Source organism: Diabrotica undecimpunctata, chromosome 1 (assembly GCF_040954645.1).
Source record: "Diabrotica undecimpunctata isolate CICGRU chromosome 1, icDiaUnde3, whole genome shotgun sequence".
Lineage (NCBI taxonomy): Eukaryota > Metazoa > Arthropoda > Insecta > Coleoptera > Chrysomelidae > Diabrotica > Diabrotica undecimpunctata.
In genome coordinates, this window is record NC_092803.1 from 196,290,850 (window position 1) to 196,309,426 (window position 18,577).

Here is an 18,577-nt window from a genome sequence, read left to right on the forward strand (position 1 = left end):
AGTGACAGAAATAGTTATGTGCGACCGCCGAATCATAATCAGGGAAGTCGCTAATGAAGTTGGCATATGAATTGGCTCATATCATGACAAAACAAAAACAGCGGTGAATGGAATCCTAAATGACATAAACAAAAGCCCAGATTTACTCAAAAGGGTTATAACAGGTGACAAAACATGGGTTTATGGATATGACGGCGAAACCAAGGTTCAATTTTCCCAGTGGAGGCATCCCGTTTACGTGAAAAGCAATCCGAAAAAAAAGACCGGATCTGTGGAAAAATAACTCACGGCTTTTGCATCACCATAATGCACCAGCTCAAAATTCATTGCTTGTTTGTAAATTTTTGGCCAAAAACAATACTGTAATGATGCCACAGCCTCTATATTCGCCAGACATGGGCCCGTGTGACTTTTTATTTACAAAAATAGAGAAATAGAGCTATCGTTTCACAAGCATAGATGACATTAAAAGCGCATCGCTGATAGAACTAAAGGCTATCCGAAAGATCAAGTTTGAGAAGTGTTTCAAGGATTGGCAGAAGCGTTGGCACAAGTATATAATATCTGACGGGGACTACTTTGAAGATGACAACATTAATGTAGACGAATAAATAAATATTTTTTTAACATAAAATTCCGGATGTTTTTTTAACACACCTCGTAAATCAAATTTTTTGCGTTAAATAGTGTTTTATAAAAGTTATCACGTTTTTTCCACCAGCTGCTACGTGTTAGTAATTGTTATATAACACGGTGTCGAAAAAAAATCATAATTGACATAGGCCATGGAATCAACATTCCTTCTTTTGGATGCTTAGTCACTCCCATTCAAAATAAATTAACATAACCTTTCGTAGACAATATATACATTTGTTTGATTTCTTTAAAATGCAATTTCAAAGAAAGCAAGATAGTCTAAACACGTTGAATACCATTTTTAGATAACTTTCTCACAAAAAAATGTCAAATCATACATGTCATTCAAAATGGTAACCTTGTACATTTTCCTCCAGATATGATGTCCATATTCGCTCCGTGCGTGACTGACGCGACACCTACCGCCTTCATCTGACAGTTTTGGACCTACCAATTTTCAGGTTAAACATATGACATTAATGACATATGTTTGACATTGTTAAATACAGGCGAAATTGACAATTAATAATAATTAACTTTTTAATTATATTTTTTCAGTTTATGTACAAAATAAATGTAGTATTAAAAACTGGGTTTCTCAAAATTCATCATAATATATCTTTTTAAGCCCAAACGGAAAAGAAAAGTTAAAAATCTAGTACTGGCAAACCAAGTTTTTCACGTGAAAGAGCATATAATTAAAAACAGTAAAAGTAAAAGTTATGATATAAAAGCTAAAGTCAACAGGCACTCTGCAGTTAGCTTGAAGCCTTATAAAATATCATTTAAGGTAAATTATTTAAATATTTCAATTGCATAAAAATGAGGTTACGTGATATTTCCTTTTTCATATTAATAGCACGGATCCATCTTTTTCTTTTCTCTAATTTATATGTAATCTTTGGGAACCTATAAAAACTACACTTACTATTTTTGCTATTATTAGTACAACTAAATACGCAACATGTATTTGCACCTATTTTTGATAAAATCTGTGCGTAAAAAGATTCAGAGAAAGAAGGTCCAATTTTGTCATATTTCGCCACTACGCACGCTGGCATCGTTTCAAGGTACCCCTACCATGGTCACGCACGGAGCGAACATCGTTCATATATGTCGAAAAACATTCGTTTCAGGATCCATCGTTCAAACAAGAGCTGAAAGATTTCATTTTGTAATTCGCCGAGTCACTTTCTTTATATATTTCCTTGCACTATAAATTAGATCTTCTAGAAGCGCGACATAGCATGTGTGTTGCGGAGGTTTAAGAACAAAATGGAGTGTGACACTTTACATCACCGGCACTTAACGTGTTAATAAATCGGAAAACATGTTACATTATCTCTTAATTAAAATTAATAATCAAAAATCTGTTTAATTTTCACAATCTTTCTTATCGAGCTAGAGATATTGAAATAGTATTAAAAACAAAATTAGTTGAGTGTTATTCGTAATAGTATTTAAAAAAAATCATCATCACTTTATAACCATGTATCAATAACTGTCAAACCTATTAATAAAATAATCCGGTGAAATGGTTTAAAATATTTGTACAAAAATATCCATTTGTTATTTATAAACAATATTTTGGTTTATTTTTAAAGATATGCCGTGACAAGGAGATATTATATTATATTATTACGTATATAAGGAAGTAATTATTAAGGAAGTAATTACCAGTTCAAGGTTATATATAATTAATACCAAGTGATATTGGGTATAAAATTAAAAATTATACAGTACAGTTTTTATATTTTTTTAACCCACAACTTTCTCACAAATACCAGCAATCGTATTTTAAAACGCAAAATATATTATTGTGCTGGTTGCATCACATTGCCTAAGTTAAGAGAAGAAATCCTGCAATAATCTGGATCCCTTTAATATCTTTTTTTTTTCATCTTTATAGAGGGGAGTCTGGAATCTTCATAAAACATCTTAGTCCAGGACGTCGCCCAACTGACTTAGTACAGGATTCGTTCTTCGTAGTCCCGGAGATAGTTTCCGATGTACTTTAAAACGTCTTCTCGTCCTCAAGTCTACGGCGAACGCCTACCTGCTAAACCAGACCCTCTTCTGTCATTAAGCGATTCGGAAGCGGAATAGCCGCTGTAATGCTGAGCATCACTTCTGAAGCACTACCTGCATTTATCCACAGACTCTCAGCAAGGAGGCGTCTAGTATTTTCCCTTTTTTTGTCCCAAAAAGTGGCTTTTTTTGAGAGGAATCCCATTCCAGGTAGCGCGTGGAACCTTCATCGTTCCTAGTACGGCATCACTCCCAGCCGAGCATTTCCTCCTTCCCCACAGTCTGACACACTCAGTCTGACCCACTTTAGTCCCAAAGATTTCTACTTTGACCACTTTTTTAATATGCGCTCTAATCCATCCAATAAGCAATGCAAGCAGTGAAATATCATTCTCAGTAATTATCAGTAATCCGACAATTAATAGAACTACATACTATATGCTTTGAAAATAAACTACCAAACCCAAAGTATGTGTCATGACAGAAAAGTAGACCTGCAATTACAATGTTGCCTAGGGCCCACTTTAGCCTTAGTCCGGCACTCAAAATGGGATTCATGAGCAGAGTCCGAATAACACTTTGAAGATTTTTTTCCATTAGAAATCCTCCATTTTTCCTTTATTAACACACAAAATTAAAACGTTTCCACTGTTTTAAATATTACAAAACTCCACTGTGACACTCCAGGAGTATCCGAGGAGGGGAAGCATAGCTTTCTTATGGTCTACGTACGGCGCGATGATTTTTTAATTTAATTCAATTCAACTCGATTAGATTTATTTTAATTTGTTTTATTTTATTCACGGGACTGCGTTTACTATTCCATGTAGTGTATGGTCGCGCGATCGTTACATTTTATCGTTTCAGTCACTTCTATTTTTTTCATACTTGTGCGCAATCCAGTCCCTAGCCCGCGATAAGAAAACAATGCTCGCAAAAGTAACGTAAAGTTACATTATAAGCAATTTTAAAATTAGCCAACTTTGTACTAAACGGAAAGATATACAAATAATTTTGGTTTTGAAATTACTTACCCTCCGTGATCTACGTTGAGTATTCTTTTCCATTGTTCGTGAGCTGTAAATTGGATTGCGGCGTGAGGTATTATTCGAGCCATGGTAGCGCTGTTCCCCCTCCATAATGCGAGGACTCCTTCCGTCCGTAAGGTTTTCAAAATAAATTTAAAAGCTTTCCTCGTTGAGTAAGGTTTATGTCTGGAAATGAAAAAAAAATCGAATGAGATTTAGACAATTTTAAATACAAAAGTTACTATGGACCTTATGGTCTGTTTTTTTATTGAATATTGTATACATGGAATAAACCACAAAAATTATGGTTAGTTGGTCGATGTTTCTTTCGTGCAAATTATAATTCTCAAATCAATACTCGAATATTTCGCTTACTGCAGTTTTATTTGAATAATGACTTACATCTGCAGAACGATCTTAATCAGGAGGTTCCAAAGGATGGCCCGCGAAAGTACTTAAAAAAATATATTTTTTAAAGCTATGAAACAAATATTTTATAAATCGTTCGAAATTTGATGAAGGACTGAAAGTGAAGAGCGAACTGTTATTCAAAAGTGTAGCCTGAGGGCTATTATGAAGCTGCATCATACACTACGTAAATCTTTCAGCTGGACATAGGTAACGCTGTACATTGAGGTAAGTGTGGCAACTGCGCTTTCCCTAGTCCATGCCAATATCCCATCACACTAAGCGATAGCCTAAAATGCGATAATCGGCACCTTAGAATCTGAAATTTTACTGTTGTTAATTAAAGACAGTGGCTATCTTTTGTATATAGTTAGGTTTTTAAGTAAATTATTTATAAATAAGAGTCATTTTGACTTTTTACTGATGTCATTTTTGGACTAAAAATTATATAATTGTTGTTCCCATCTCTAGTTTTATACAATTCAATTTCTTTAAATTTCTTTCAATTTCTTTAAATGAATTATCTATTTGTGCTTAACTAATTCTAGAATAATACATTTTTGTTTGCCGGTGGACATAGCCCACGATAAAATCATTCAAAGGTTTATAACTGCATTGCAATAACTTATAAATAAAGCGCAGTTGCCACACTTACCTTAATGTATATATTTGAAGGGCTCGGGTGTAAATAACGGTATCTGACAAAATTGTCGAAATTAAGTTTTTGCATGAAAACAATGATATATGCAGTTCTAAACGGGAATCTGTTGATATTTCGTTACTAGTTTAACAGATGGCGCTGTAAATAAGTTGCAAATGGCAGCTAAGTGACATCGAATTTGCGTAAATAATGGTATGTGTAAAACATGAGTGTCTCCTTTAACATTTAAAAAATGTCACATACCATTTTTTACACCCGAGCCCTTCATTTATATTTGTAAGACAATTATTGACATTTAAAGTCCCAAAGTATTTAAATAATTTAGCTATATACTAGTATGATAGACAACTGTAATTAGTGAAGTAGCTCCCGGCCCCGCAAAATTTTTCTCTGGCGCCAAAGTGAATATTGCAATAAGGAGACAATAAAATAATATTTTACAAAAGCAAAATAATTTCCACAAAAAAATTAAGAAGTTACCGTTCAAAACTCAAAATCGGCCGATCTGACCGCTTCGGCGCCAGCAGTGGATAATAGCCTCGTACGCCGAGCGGTCACGGGTCAGGTAACAGGTTCAGCAGTTACCTAGAGCTTACGCACTTGTGTTGTAGTACACGTGTTGTGTTGCGTGTTATTACGGTTTTCATAGGTTTTTTAGAGGAATTATTCATTGAAAATGCTGCCAAATTCACGTGGTGCATATTTATTACGATCAGCAAGGGAAAAACTACAAGAAAACGGTAAGTTTTTTTGTTATTTACTAGCGCTTGAAAGTGAGGTTAGAATTATTTTAGAAACTGACAAGGAAGGTAACGACTCGGACACATTGGATTCTGAGAAAGACTTGTATGTACCTTCAAGTTCAGAAGATATTGATTTATCGTCTACTTCAGATGAAGATACTACTCCAAAAAAGAAGGTGCGAAAAATTTAAACCCGTGCCTTTTGTACATGAAAACAGATGTCTGGATAACGGGCCGGATATTGAAAATGTTTTGTTTGAAGACCCAATAGACAGTCAAGACAATCAAGTCACTAATGAGCAGCAATTGACGAACCCAGTTGGCAATCACCAATCAGACGAAGATACTACTACGCGAAAAAATGAAACTAGTGTTGTTGTTCACGAAAATCATGTCTGATAATGAGACGGATATTGAAAATGTTTTGTTGGAAGATCCAGTACACACTCAAGATAATGAAATCACTAATCAGCAACAATGGACGAACCCAGTCGGAATCACCAACGATTCAAATTTGATAATACTTTCGATCTCAATCCAAATTATGCAGCAGCTATTTCTTTAGATCAAGTAACACCGGTTTCCTGTTTTTGCATTTCTTGACTTCAATATTATCGATTTGATGGTCGACCAAACAAACTTATATGAACGCAACAAGTGCTTTCAATAAATGTCTCCACAAAATCAAGGTTACATGACTGGCAACCTACGAACAGGGAGGAAATGTTGAAATTTATTGGCCTACTTGGATACATGGGCTTAGTTCGAATGCCTTCATTGTCACATTATTGGAGTAAAGAATCTTTATTCCGTAATGATATTGCACCAAGTTCCATGAGCCGAAATCGCTTTGAGCTTTTGATTAGAATGTGGCACTTTTCTAATAACAACGATTGCGAAGAAGGAGACCGCTTACACAAAATTAGGTCGTTATCGAACTTGTTTATCAAAAAATATCAAGAAATTTATACTCCGGGAGAAGTATTTTGCATCGACGAGAGTATAATCCCGTTTCAAGGCAGACTCGTCATAAAACAATATATATCCCAGAAAACACACAAATATGGGGTGAAACTATTCAAGCTGTGTTGCGGGAAAGGCTACACTTGGAACTTTCAGATATACGCTGGAAAAGAGAGGGGCAGGGGAGCTTCAGTTCCTACAAATGTGGTAATGAATCTTTCAAGAAACCTTCTAAATGTAGGTCGTACAATTATTACCGATAATTTTTATACAAGCCTTGAATTGGCTAACCTTCTTCTAGATAACCGTACGTATTTGCTGGGAACTTTGAGGGCAAACCGTAGAGGAAACCCTAAAGACGTTCTAAGTAAAAAACTTAAAAAGGGTGAAATTTTTGCTAAAGAAAATGACAGGGGTATTTGTATCATTAAGTGGAATGATAAGCGTGATGTACTGATTTTATCAACTAAGCATACTGACAGTTCTAAAATTATTGAAAGATTCACGGGCCCTATAAGTAAACCAGAAGCTATCATAGACTACAATGCTGGCAAAGCTTCAATCGATTTGTCTGACCAGTTATAATTCTGCTTTGCGGCGTTCACTAAAGTGGTATCGCAAGATCGCAATGGAAATCATACTGGGCACAACTATTGTAAATGCGCATATAATTTTCAAAGAACTATCTAATACAAACATTACAATAAGCAAGTTTCGTGAGATTGGTGTCGCAAACGTACTAAAAGGGGATTTAGAAGCTAATAGACATGCTGATGTCCCACGGCAACCGATTACAAGAAAAAGTATAAAAAACCATACATTATTGAAAAAGGAAGGAGTGGCTGCTGGTGTAAGAAAATATTGTAGAGGATGCTACGAAAAGAAAGTTAGAGGGAGAGGGAGATACCCAAAACCAGAGTAAAAAAGGTTACCACGTTCCCCGCTTCAATGCAAAACATTTAAAAAATTAATGCATTACATTCTGTTTAAATTTAAATGTTTCTTTTACTTTTACTTTTTTATTGACCATAATACTTGTTACGCAGTGTTATTTTAAATAAAAATTGATTTATTATGTTTTGCCTGATTTCCAGGAATGTTGTAAAATTATTAATTTAATATGGAAACTCATATAGTCGTACACGCCAAGCAGTCACATTTCACGTGCATTTTAAATGGAAGCGGCGGTCAGAATAGTGTTTCTGCTAGATTTATTGTCAAATGACGCAGCGCCCTATATGACCGCCATTGCGCGTGGGGATAGTCGCACAAGCAGCCTATTTGACCGCTATGGCACTGAACCTGTTAATATAAATGAATAGGAAGTTCGGAAAATACTTGAAAACCTGAAAATCAGCAGGTAAAGACGGGATACCAAACGAATTACTGAAATAGCTGGAGCAGCAATGACAGAACAATTTTAACAACATTAATTAATAAAATTAGAAAACACAATAAAATGCTGGAAGAATTAAGAACGAGCGAACTAATTCTATTATTCAAAAACGGAGATAAAAAACAGCCAGAAAACTACAGAGGCATAAACTTGTTAAATACTACGCTAAAACTTAAAACTAAAATTTTACAAGTGCTAATAAATCAGAGGAAAAGTTTAGCAGATGAACAATAGGGTTTTCGTAGTGGAAGATCGTGTACAGATGCAATATTCGTTATAAAAGACCTAAAAAAAGCGTTTGACAGAGTAAGACTCAAAGATGTAATCCATCTTTTTGTATAATAGAAAAGTTCGCCTAAATATTATAAAAATTATCGAAAACATCTACCAAAACAACAAAATGGAAGAGAGAATAGATAGACAACTTACAGAACCTACAGAAATAGGCTGCGGAATAAGACAATGGGAGGACCTATGTAGCGCAAGCGGTAGGATGCTTGCCTCGCATGCCGGTGGTCCGGAGTTCGAATCCTACCGCCGGCAAGAACAACTAGACATTTTTAAAAATGTCTATAGGCCCCAGGTCGACTCAGCCTGAATAAAATGAGTACCTTGGGTAAAAGCAGGGGTAATAATAGGCGGTTGAAGCGTAGCACTGGCCATGTTACCTTATATTATATTATTATAAGACAATGGGATTCATTGAGCCCCATGCTCTTCAATTTGATCATTGATGAAATCATCAAAAGCGTTAACAAAGGAAGAGAATACAGAATGGGAAACAAAGAAATAAAAATACTCTGTTACGCAGACGACGCAATATTGATAGCCCAAGATGAAGATAGTCTGCAAAGACTGGTCCACAAAATTTAATATGACAATCTCATCTCAGAAAACTAAAACACTATTATAGTAGTCAGCAAAGAACCAACCAGATGTAAAATAGAAATTGATGGCATCAGTATTGAACAAGTAATGAAAATAAACTACCTGGGAATTACACTGTCTAGCTATGGAGACCTGGACAAAGAAGTGGGAGATCAAGTACAAAAAGCAAATAGACTGGCAGAATGCCTTAATAACACTATATGGCGAAACAGACACATTAACACTGAGATAAAGTCAAGAGTTTATAAAGCCAGTATAAGATCAATAATGACATATGCCTTAGAAACAAGACCTGACACAGACGCAAAGGCTACTGGAAACTGCAGAGATGAGATTACTGAGAAGAATTACAGGAAATACGCTGGGAGATCGAATTAGAAGAAAATGTAACGTACAGTGTATAAATAAATGGTCACAAAATAGAAAAAAAGAATGGAATAACCACATAAGTAGACTGGAGGAGACCAGTGTTGTCAAAATAGTAAGAGATAAGTCACCAATCGGCAGAAGAAGTAACGAACGACCGCGCAAAAGATGAAGTGACAACCTTCCATAGAGGTATTAATCGACCAATGAACAAGCAGAATTGCTTATAAAGAGGAAGAAGAAGAACATTCTTTTAATAAACTATCGAAATATATAATAAACATCTATTATCGTAGATATGCCGTGCATTATTTATTTGGTAAATTTAAATAATTTGATTATAAAGTGTTTACCTCCAAATTTTATTATTGTTTGTTTCAGATGTTTGTGTTATTTTTACACGATAATGAGTTGCTGATAGATATTTACATATTGGATATTTTGCATTATTTATTTTGAGTGCAGATAGATAAGAAAGAAATGAAGCAGTATGTTGTTTTAACAAATTTGGACGTGAGCCAATAGAAAATCTGACGAAATCATGTTAGAAAATATACATTGGAACAATATTTATGAAGCAATTTGTTAAACTTCGACAATTACATTTGGCATACAATTTGGTTTTAGAAATGAACTAAAAACCAAAGAAGTCTTATTTTTCACTGCTTGAAATTCTGAAAACAACTAAAATTGACGATAAAAATTTACATACAGGGTGATTAACTGTTGTGACAAAGTTCGTTATATCTATTATCGTAGGAGATATCAAAATTTACTTCACAAATCATACATCACAAATATACACGGTCTTCCGTAACGTACGTCTTTTTAATTGAAACACCCTGTATTTTATTTTAAATTTAACATCCGATTCACTTCCTCGTTGCAAAAATATGAAGTTGTTTTATGTTGTACAGGGTATTTAAAAACTTATATACAAATTGCAATAAAAATCGTAACAATTTCAACACTGCGTATTTTTATTTGTTCCACATTCTATATTTGCTTAGGCGTGGTGTGTTCTGTTTCTTGTGAATATAATTATTAAATTGATGGTAAGACACTATGGGACAGAGATAAAAGTACAGATATACGACGTAGATGCAAGGAAATAAAAGAGTAGAATGGAATAGTGGTAAAATACGTACGGCAACTGTGTAATAAATGCAAAAAAAGGAATCGTTATAGCAGGGCTTCCCAAACTGTGCGTCGCGACGTCATGGGGCGTCGCTGCGTTGTCTCAGTGTCGTCCCGTGTCAGCGCTAACTTTTAGTACAGACAATATATAAGTCGATAGACCCTTGAACTATCCGAAATTATTCAATACGAAAATTATCCGATGGTCTGTCGTACGGCCGTAGCGTCCTCCTGGTTTTCAGGGGTTTCTGGACGATCTATGACCGCCGCTCTCGAAGAGGATCTCAAGTTTCGAGAGTCCATCTTCGTTTTAAGGAGTTAAATTGAGATACCGGCCTCTACGGGCAAGAAGTTCCGCCGAGCCTTTGTGGTAGGTGAGGGGACACCGGTAATCAGAATTCTCTAACAGTTCGAGCTTTCTTACAGACAAAATATTCTTACAATGACTTAATATGTGTTAGAATTCTGATACGTGGTGTATACCTCAAGTTCCACAGAGATGTCGGCCTTCTCACTTCGTGTAGCCGCGTTTCCTCTCCTCGAGAGAGGTACAAGAATGCCGGCAATGTCGACTCTTCATGCTGCCAGTCGCTTCGTATAGCTACCATTTTTTAACAGTAATTCTTATAGTTAATATTTACATAAGGTTTCGGAGACGAAGTGTTATTGCAGCTCAACCTGATCGGAAAAGCAATTACAAGTCCCCGTCGGGGCTTTCATTTTCATTCGCTCTTTACCGTGACAGGCTCAAATAACGCTGTGGTCAGTTCGACACGATTTGAAATAGATCTAAGTCTTTTCTATCTCAGAAAGTCGTGTTCTACTGTCAGGAAGCGTTTGTAGTCGACACGACGGTTTTTGTACACTTGATGATTTAACTTCTAAATTGGATAACCATTATTGGATAACTATTCTTCAATTTTGACGTCTTCGACGATAGCAGGATATTGGTTAATTAATAAAACTCAAAGGTAGCTTGGTAGCGCACCGAACCAACAAGGTCTTACGGGGCTAGTAGTGTATGACGACTGGCTTCCGATCGGAAGATGTGCTGCTCTTTTATACACATCGTGTTTGAGAATTTTCAGCACACTTCCGCCGAGAGGCCAATGACGGCGCAGTTAATAACGAGCGCTGTGGTTGGCCGGCCAAAATATCAATCTTTGTCGTGATTGGTTACCTTGCCGACAGGTCCACTAAATTATTCGAAAATCGGATAATTATCCGGACATTGGCAACACTGGAGTCGAGTGAGCGCCGGGTCGCCAGGCGCATTTTGTTCGCCGGTCGGCTCCCCCGTCCCCGTGTTCCCTACTGTCGCGCGTGTTATGTCATTTAGTCAGCTTATGTTATGTCAGCAGTAGCTGTTGTTTTGTTTAGTACGCACGCGGAGTTTTTTGCTATCAACAATGGATACTTATATTCAAAAGAATAGAAAACGAAGTAAAGAATCAGGCGAGAGCAGTAATGTTAATTTAAGTAAAAAGAAGAAATATAGGAAATATGATGACCAATATTTGCATTTTGGATTTACCTTTGTTACTTAAGGGAATATAGAACTTCCACAAAGTGTTGTTTGTCACAAAGAGTTGGCAGCTGGAAGTATGATTCCTAATAAACTAAAACGGCATTTGGAATCAACTCAGTCATTTACAAGGTAAGCCAAAAGACTTCTTTGTAAGAAAATTGCTAGAGCTAAGACATCACACCACGGCTTTGGTTTCAAGAGCATAAGTTCCTACCAAAGCATTGCTCGCCTTTTACATGGTATCTTACCGTGTTGCCAAATGTAAAAAACCACATACGATCGATGAGGAACTGATCTTACCTGCAGCGGTTGATATGGTAACAGTGATGATTGGAGAATCGGCAGCTAAAGAAATAAAAAATGTACGTGTTTCAAACAATACGGTTAGTCGCCGTATTCACGACATGGCAGAAGATATTAATGAGCAAATTGTGGAGAAACTTTCAGGTTTATTTGCCATTCAACTGGACGAGGCGACTGATAGTAATGATGATTCTCAATTGAAATGTTATGTACGGTACATACAGGAAACAAATATATGTGAGGATTTGTTATTTTGCATAAAAATATGTGAAAGTTGTAAAGCTATTCATTTATTCGAGATTTTGAACATATATGACTGAAAATAATATTAACTGGGATAACTGTGTAGGAGTGTACGGATGGTGCCCGAGCGATGTCTGGACAGTATGGAAGACTACAAGCTCTCATCAAAACCAAGACTCCAAGTGTCAAATGGACACATTGTCTCGTACATAGAGAGGCCTTAGCAGCAAACAACGTTACACCTGAATTAAGTGTTGAGTTATACAGAAGTTTTCGGGAACCTGACGTTGTAAAATGTATTAAATTAGCACGCCTTCGATGGATAGGACATGTAATTAGGCGAGATGAAGATGCAACGATCAGAAAAATTTTCGACCGAAGAGGACCAGTCGGAAGACGAGCCAGAGGAAGACCAAACTTAGGTATCAAGATAACATAGAGGATAATTTAAAATCCATCGGAGTTAAAGCATGGAGAAGAGTTGTCAGAGACAGGGGCGAATGGAAGATTGTTCTGAAGAAGGCTTTGGCTCATAACGAGCTGTAATGCCACTGATGATGATGATAAGTCTTTGTAGGGAAAAAATATCCTGCAATTGGCAGATAAAATTACTGGGTTTCAGTAGAAGTTGCTTTTATGGAAGAGAAAATTAGAAGATCAAGAAATTGCTGTTTCCCTAATTTCCCACTTTAAAAAATATGTTTACACAACACATGTTATCATTGAGCGAACACTTTAAGAAACATTTTCCCGAAGATATGGAGCAATATGACTGGGTCAGAAACCCTTTCCTGTCATCCGCACCATCGGCACTTTCAACAGAGGAAGAACAACTGACAGAATTGTCCTGTGATTCCAACCTAAAGCTTCAATACGACAAGGACAAACTGTTTGAATTTTGGAGCTCACTTTTTCATGAATATCATCCCATCAGCACTGCTGCATTAAAGGTTTTATTACCATTTGCGACTTCGTACTTGTGCGAAATGGGATTTTCTGCAATTGCAATAATTAAAAACAAGTACAGGTCAAACATAAACTTGGAAAAAGAAATTAGAGTGGCATTTTCCAAACGGGAGCCCCGGTTTCATAAGCTGTGCTTAAAAAAGCAAGCACATTCCTCACATTAACCAGCCAGTTACATCAATTCATTTTTGTGCCTATGTTTTGATTTCGTTCTTAATTTGTAATAAAAAATATAAATGTTCAAATAGTGTTTTTATTATAACTATAACCTGTTACTAGGCTAGTACTAAAATTGATAAGTATTATTGGGGGTTAGGTTGAGGAGGCGTCGCAAAAACATAGCAAAGTCCCAAGGGCGTCACAGTACGAGTAAGTTTGGTGAGCCCTGCGTTATAGCATAAAATGCAAACTGGGTCTTTGACTTTGAGTTGGCATTCGCGAATGAATCAATTATGTAGACAAAAACAATGATGAAATTTAGTAAACAACAACAGTGTTAAAAACTGTTCATTCTCCGCGGTATTAAATTGAAATTAGCTAACGATCTAGGTGATAATGAACTTGATTGTAGGCTGGAGAAGGTTTATCAATTAGTAAATCGCCGGTGAACTATTAAAATATACAGTTTAATCGTAAAGTCAAGTCGTAGTAGAGTCAAATCGATTTATTTTAAGTGGATAACGATTACGGCCACCATTGAAATAAATACTAACGATGGTGTTTAACACGGATGTGTCTTATCTCATTTATATATAAAAATAATACTTACCCTACTTGAAAATAAATTTTAGTCCTATCTAAGGGTGCGATTGTTGTTTTTGCCAAAGCACCAGCGATTGCACCCGCTGTAAAACTAGTTATAACTAGGTGTGTGTTACTTAGACTATGATCAGTATGACTTTTAATACTTTTGTCCGCAGATACCATATTGGAAGACCTGGACATCAAGGCAATTGTTATCTTATCTGTAAAGAAAAATATGCGTTAAATATACACGCTAATAATCAGGCGTATGACTATTACAAATAATAAAATGTTTTTAGATAGCGATTAAAGTTTTTTTTAACTATCAACTACTTTATTTGTCGTGGCCACAAATATTTTTTGATATAATCTACAAATCGAGAGACTGGAGTATATATACCGTGGATTTTACCACCACAGACTGCTCCATAGGATACGGTTCCAACAGTTGAGAATGCTTTTGTCCTCTCTCTAATTTGCAAAAGATCTCCTGAGTCACCTCAGCAGGCTCGGAAGAATTTCGAGTGTTTTCGATTGTTTGAATACCCAGAGACCTAGTACTGTGTTACACGATGTAACAGATACAAGAACCAATTTGGTTTTTTTGTAAAATTATACTCCTATAATCTTTGTTAATGAGCCCTAACAACTATATAATGGGACAAATTAAACTATACAACAAATTTAGGCGTTTGACTGTTAATTTATTACTTCTTTTAATAGTTATGGTAATAATGCTAAATAAGCAATATTTTAAATGGTATATAATCATAAAACGTAATTAATATTGTTTTACACAGCATATATAACCTATAATGCCACAAGGATAATCAAAATATGTAAAAATTAGTAACTACTAAATAATGGGATAGGATGAAGTAACTGCTAAAGCCTACACAAGATAAGAGAATTAGGCTGCGAAAATAATGCAGTGGGGCACTCTAGCAAACGTCAAACTGTATTCTAAAATTAAGATCTTGTCAAATTGAGTGAATCGCTGTATTATTTTAATAAAATGGTGCCTGGTAGCTCAACAAATTCAAAAATGCGTGAGTTGTTGATTAAAAATTATTGCCGCAGTAAAACAATCCTTGAAGTGGCGGATAAAATTAATATTCCTAAAACTACAGCGTCGAATATTATTAATGTTACGAACATGAATTCGGCGTGGCCCATGTAACGGTTGCATCTCGAAAGCGCCGAGAACTTTCGACAGATGTCTCAAGTGCCGGAGAGGTCGACTCGTCAAACAACGAATTAGAGGTGGTACTACTCAAGATGATTCTAGAACAATACTTTTGGTATATATATGTAACGATGTTAAGAGTAGAGTTAGTTAATAAGATACTATCGAACTGTAAACTTATAAATACGAGTAAATATATTTATATAAATTAGAACCGCGTACGCCGGTTTCTCGGAAGATTACTTCAAGCATGCTTCTGACAATCTTCCAGTCCAGACTTTCTAGTGCATGGCCTATCTTGGGTAAGGCCAAACTCTTGATTTCATAATTGCACACAATTTTCTTCAAATTAGTTAGAGCACGCCATATATCCTCGTAGGTTGCCCTGTCTGTATACGACTTCCTGGTCACCATATACAGCAAAGATCGAGAACCATCTTCTAATCTTAGTACTCTTCCAACTTTAGGCTGCTGGTTTTTTAACTCGTCCAAACGACCGAACTTCCTATAGAATACAGATGAGATTCCTTTAGTCATCTCAAGATCTTGGGCAACACAGTGGGCTAGAGAGACGTTATGCGCAACACTAAACAGATCCAGCTGAACTTCTGTGGTCACGCCGAATCTAGCACTCTTTCTTTCTGCGTAATTTGACATAAATTCATAAAAGCAAGTACAGCGGCGGGATCTCTTAATGATACAATGTGGAAGAACAAACACCTAAGACAAAACACAAAAACAAGAATCTATAAAGCAGCAATTAGACATATAGTAACATACACGGCGGAGACAAGACCTGACACATAGAGACGACTACTAGAAGCAAGAGAGATGAAAATACTTCGACGAATATCAGGGAAAAGTCTGTTGGATAGGGAGAGAAGAGAAAACAAGAAGAGCATGCAATATAGAAGGCATAAATGGATGGGTGACAATACGGAAACAGGAGTGGAACGAACACATTAGTAGAATGACAGGAAAGGATTGTACGAATAGGACGAGAAAAGTCACCAAATGGACGAAGAAGTATTGGCAATGACTAAGAAAAAGATGGTGCGATAATTTAAACAATTTAGGAGGCTAATATTGAAGAAGAAACATGTTTTAAAGCCCACGTACACGAAAGAAGAAGAAATGTCGTTAAAACTATAAAAACGCAGAAAACAAAATCATATGGAAACCAACATTAAGATGGGAAATATTTATAGCCCAGTCTGGTTATGCAAAAATCATCAATTTCACGGCAAAATTTTTCGCAGATATCTGAAGCTTTTAAGACATAGGTGGGGGTTACTAGATAACGAATAGATGAAAAAGTACTCGTATTTTTACCTTGCGTTTTTTTTTAAACAATAATTTATGGTCACAATTTGATTTGAGTTTTTTCCCTTATATTTTACATAAACAATATTTATATCATTTTTTATATCAAGAATATCTTTATTTTCCCGTTTTTCCATAATTATAATTAATATAAGGAATATAATAATATAATGTGTAAAAAATTACCTGAAATTTAATTTATAAAATATATAAGTATTATTACATCATTGATATAAAATGAAAAAAAAATATAATACGTTGATTTTTCGGGATTTTTCGAGATTTTGGGGGTGGGTGGGGGGGGGGGACGGTTGAAAATTATGTCATCATTATTAATACTACCACAGACTATTTCAGCCAAATTAAAAAAAAGTAAGTTTTTACGGTGAATTTCAAACGGACTTAATTTTTTCGAGGTTTCCCATATTTCCCGGCCAGTGAAAACTATGTAGTTATTCATATTTCGACGAGCTACTCCAGATTAAAAAAAAAGAGGCTTCTAGCTGCAATGGAAGTCGAGATAATGTAGATTTTTCCTACGCGTTTCAATTTGAAGTTCCGATCTCGAAAAAAAAACGGAGCTGAAACAGTTATCCCCTCCACTTTTCTATGTCGATCTTTCGAAAGTACCTTCGTTTCGAAGGGCTGTAAGTTTCTAAAAATTGGATGAATTTTATAGCTATAAGTTTCAATATAAAGTTTAGATTTTCATTCAAAATTTGCGCAAATTTTACTTCTTAATGTTTATAAACAATGGAAATATGATTTTTTTAAAAATAGTCCCTAACTCCATTCCTATTGGTTATAGAAGGTTTTTTTTAATGTGAATTTTTTTACCAGGTATCCAATGGTTGTTCGTACAAGTCTGTAGCTTGAAAAATATAGAAGTTATTACAATTGTTTATCAGTAAAAAACATACCCCTTTTTCAAACGTTTATTTTGTAAATAATTTTGATGAAAACGCAATATGCATTTAACTTCTGAGATAGTTTAAGTCTTAAAGAATCCTATAAAATTTGCTAAATGTGTCTAGCATCATTAATAGAGCAAGTTCAATAGTTTAAATATTTAGCCTCAGGGATAAATAAATTAAATAACTTTTAAACTATTTGACCGATCGCGATCGGGGGGAAATTTCGCACAAATTTAAAAGACGGTACTTAATTGATCGATGTTCAAATGTATTAATAACATTTTATTTTGTTAATAAAAAAATTAATAAAATTTATAAATTAGTGTAAAAAAACTGCTTTTTTGCAAATATCTCCGTAAATTATTTATCAATTTTAATTTAAAAAAAGGGAAAATAAAGATATTCTTGATATAAAAAATGATATAAATATTGTTTATGTAAAATATTTTAGGAAAAATCTTTAGGACAAAAAATCAAATAGTGACCATAAATTATTGTTTAAAAAAAAACGCAAGGTAAAAATACGAGTACTTTTTCATGTATTCATCATCTAGTAACCCCCACCTATGCCTTAAACGCTTCAGATATCTGCGAAAAATGTTTCGACCTTTTTTTAACCAGACTGGGCGATTAATAAATACAGATAATTTATGATAAAGAAATCTAAAATGCAATTCAGAAGTTAAACAAAGTTTAAATTTAAATTAAAACAAACTTTTATAGAAAAATGAATATTCAAATAGAGGAAGAGTAACTCTCCACAATAAAATCAAGTTTCTACACATTAAAAGTATGCATTTAGTGACCATAATTCCACAAGTGTCTTCTATATGTAAGTAATACTGACCTTCGTACACCTTATGATACCGCTAAAACACTTGTATCCGCCACAAATATTGCAATAACAAAGTACAAGTCTAAAACGAAGCAATCACTAATATTATCAATTAAATTTATATCATTATTGGTCAAAATATACCATCTACCGCGTCTGTTATTCACTAAACTAAAATATCCTTCATTTTTAGTGACCTTACATAATGTAAACAACTAACTAAAAAAATAAAATAGCTGTAGATAACCGTGCGATGATAAAACATTGTAATAATTATTTTA

General features: G+C 35.0%; 1 protein-coding gene across 2 annotated transcripts in view; it reads right to left on the reverse strand.

Annotated features, from left to right (window-relative positions):
- DPCoAC (dephosphocoenzyme A carrier) overlaps window positions 1-18,577 on the reverse strand; it is a 56,434-nt gene that overhangs the window by 19,397 nt on the left and 18,460 nt on the right. Inside the window, exons 1-3 of one of the 2 annotated variants that reach the window (XM_072520947.1) lie at window positions 18,309-18,466; window positions 14,064-14,259; window positions 3,699-3,878 (exon numbers count right to left, since the gene is read on the reverse strand). In XM_072520947.1, the coding sequence (XP_072377048.1) occupies window positions 3,699-3,878; window positions 14,064-14,239 (356 nt within the window). In that variant the 5' untranslated portion in view covers window positions 14,240-14,259; window positions 18,309-18,466. Of the gene's footprint in view, window positions 1-3,698; window positions 3,879-14,063; window positions 14,260-18,308; window positions 18,467-18,577 lie in introns of those variants that run through there. The other variant, XM_072520948.1, reaches the window with a different exon arrangement.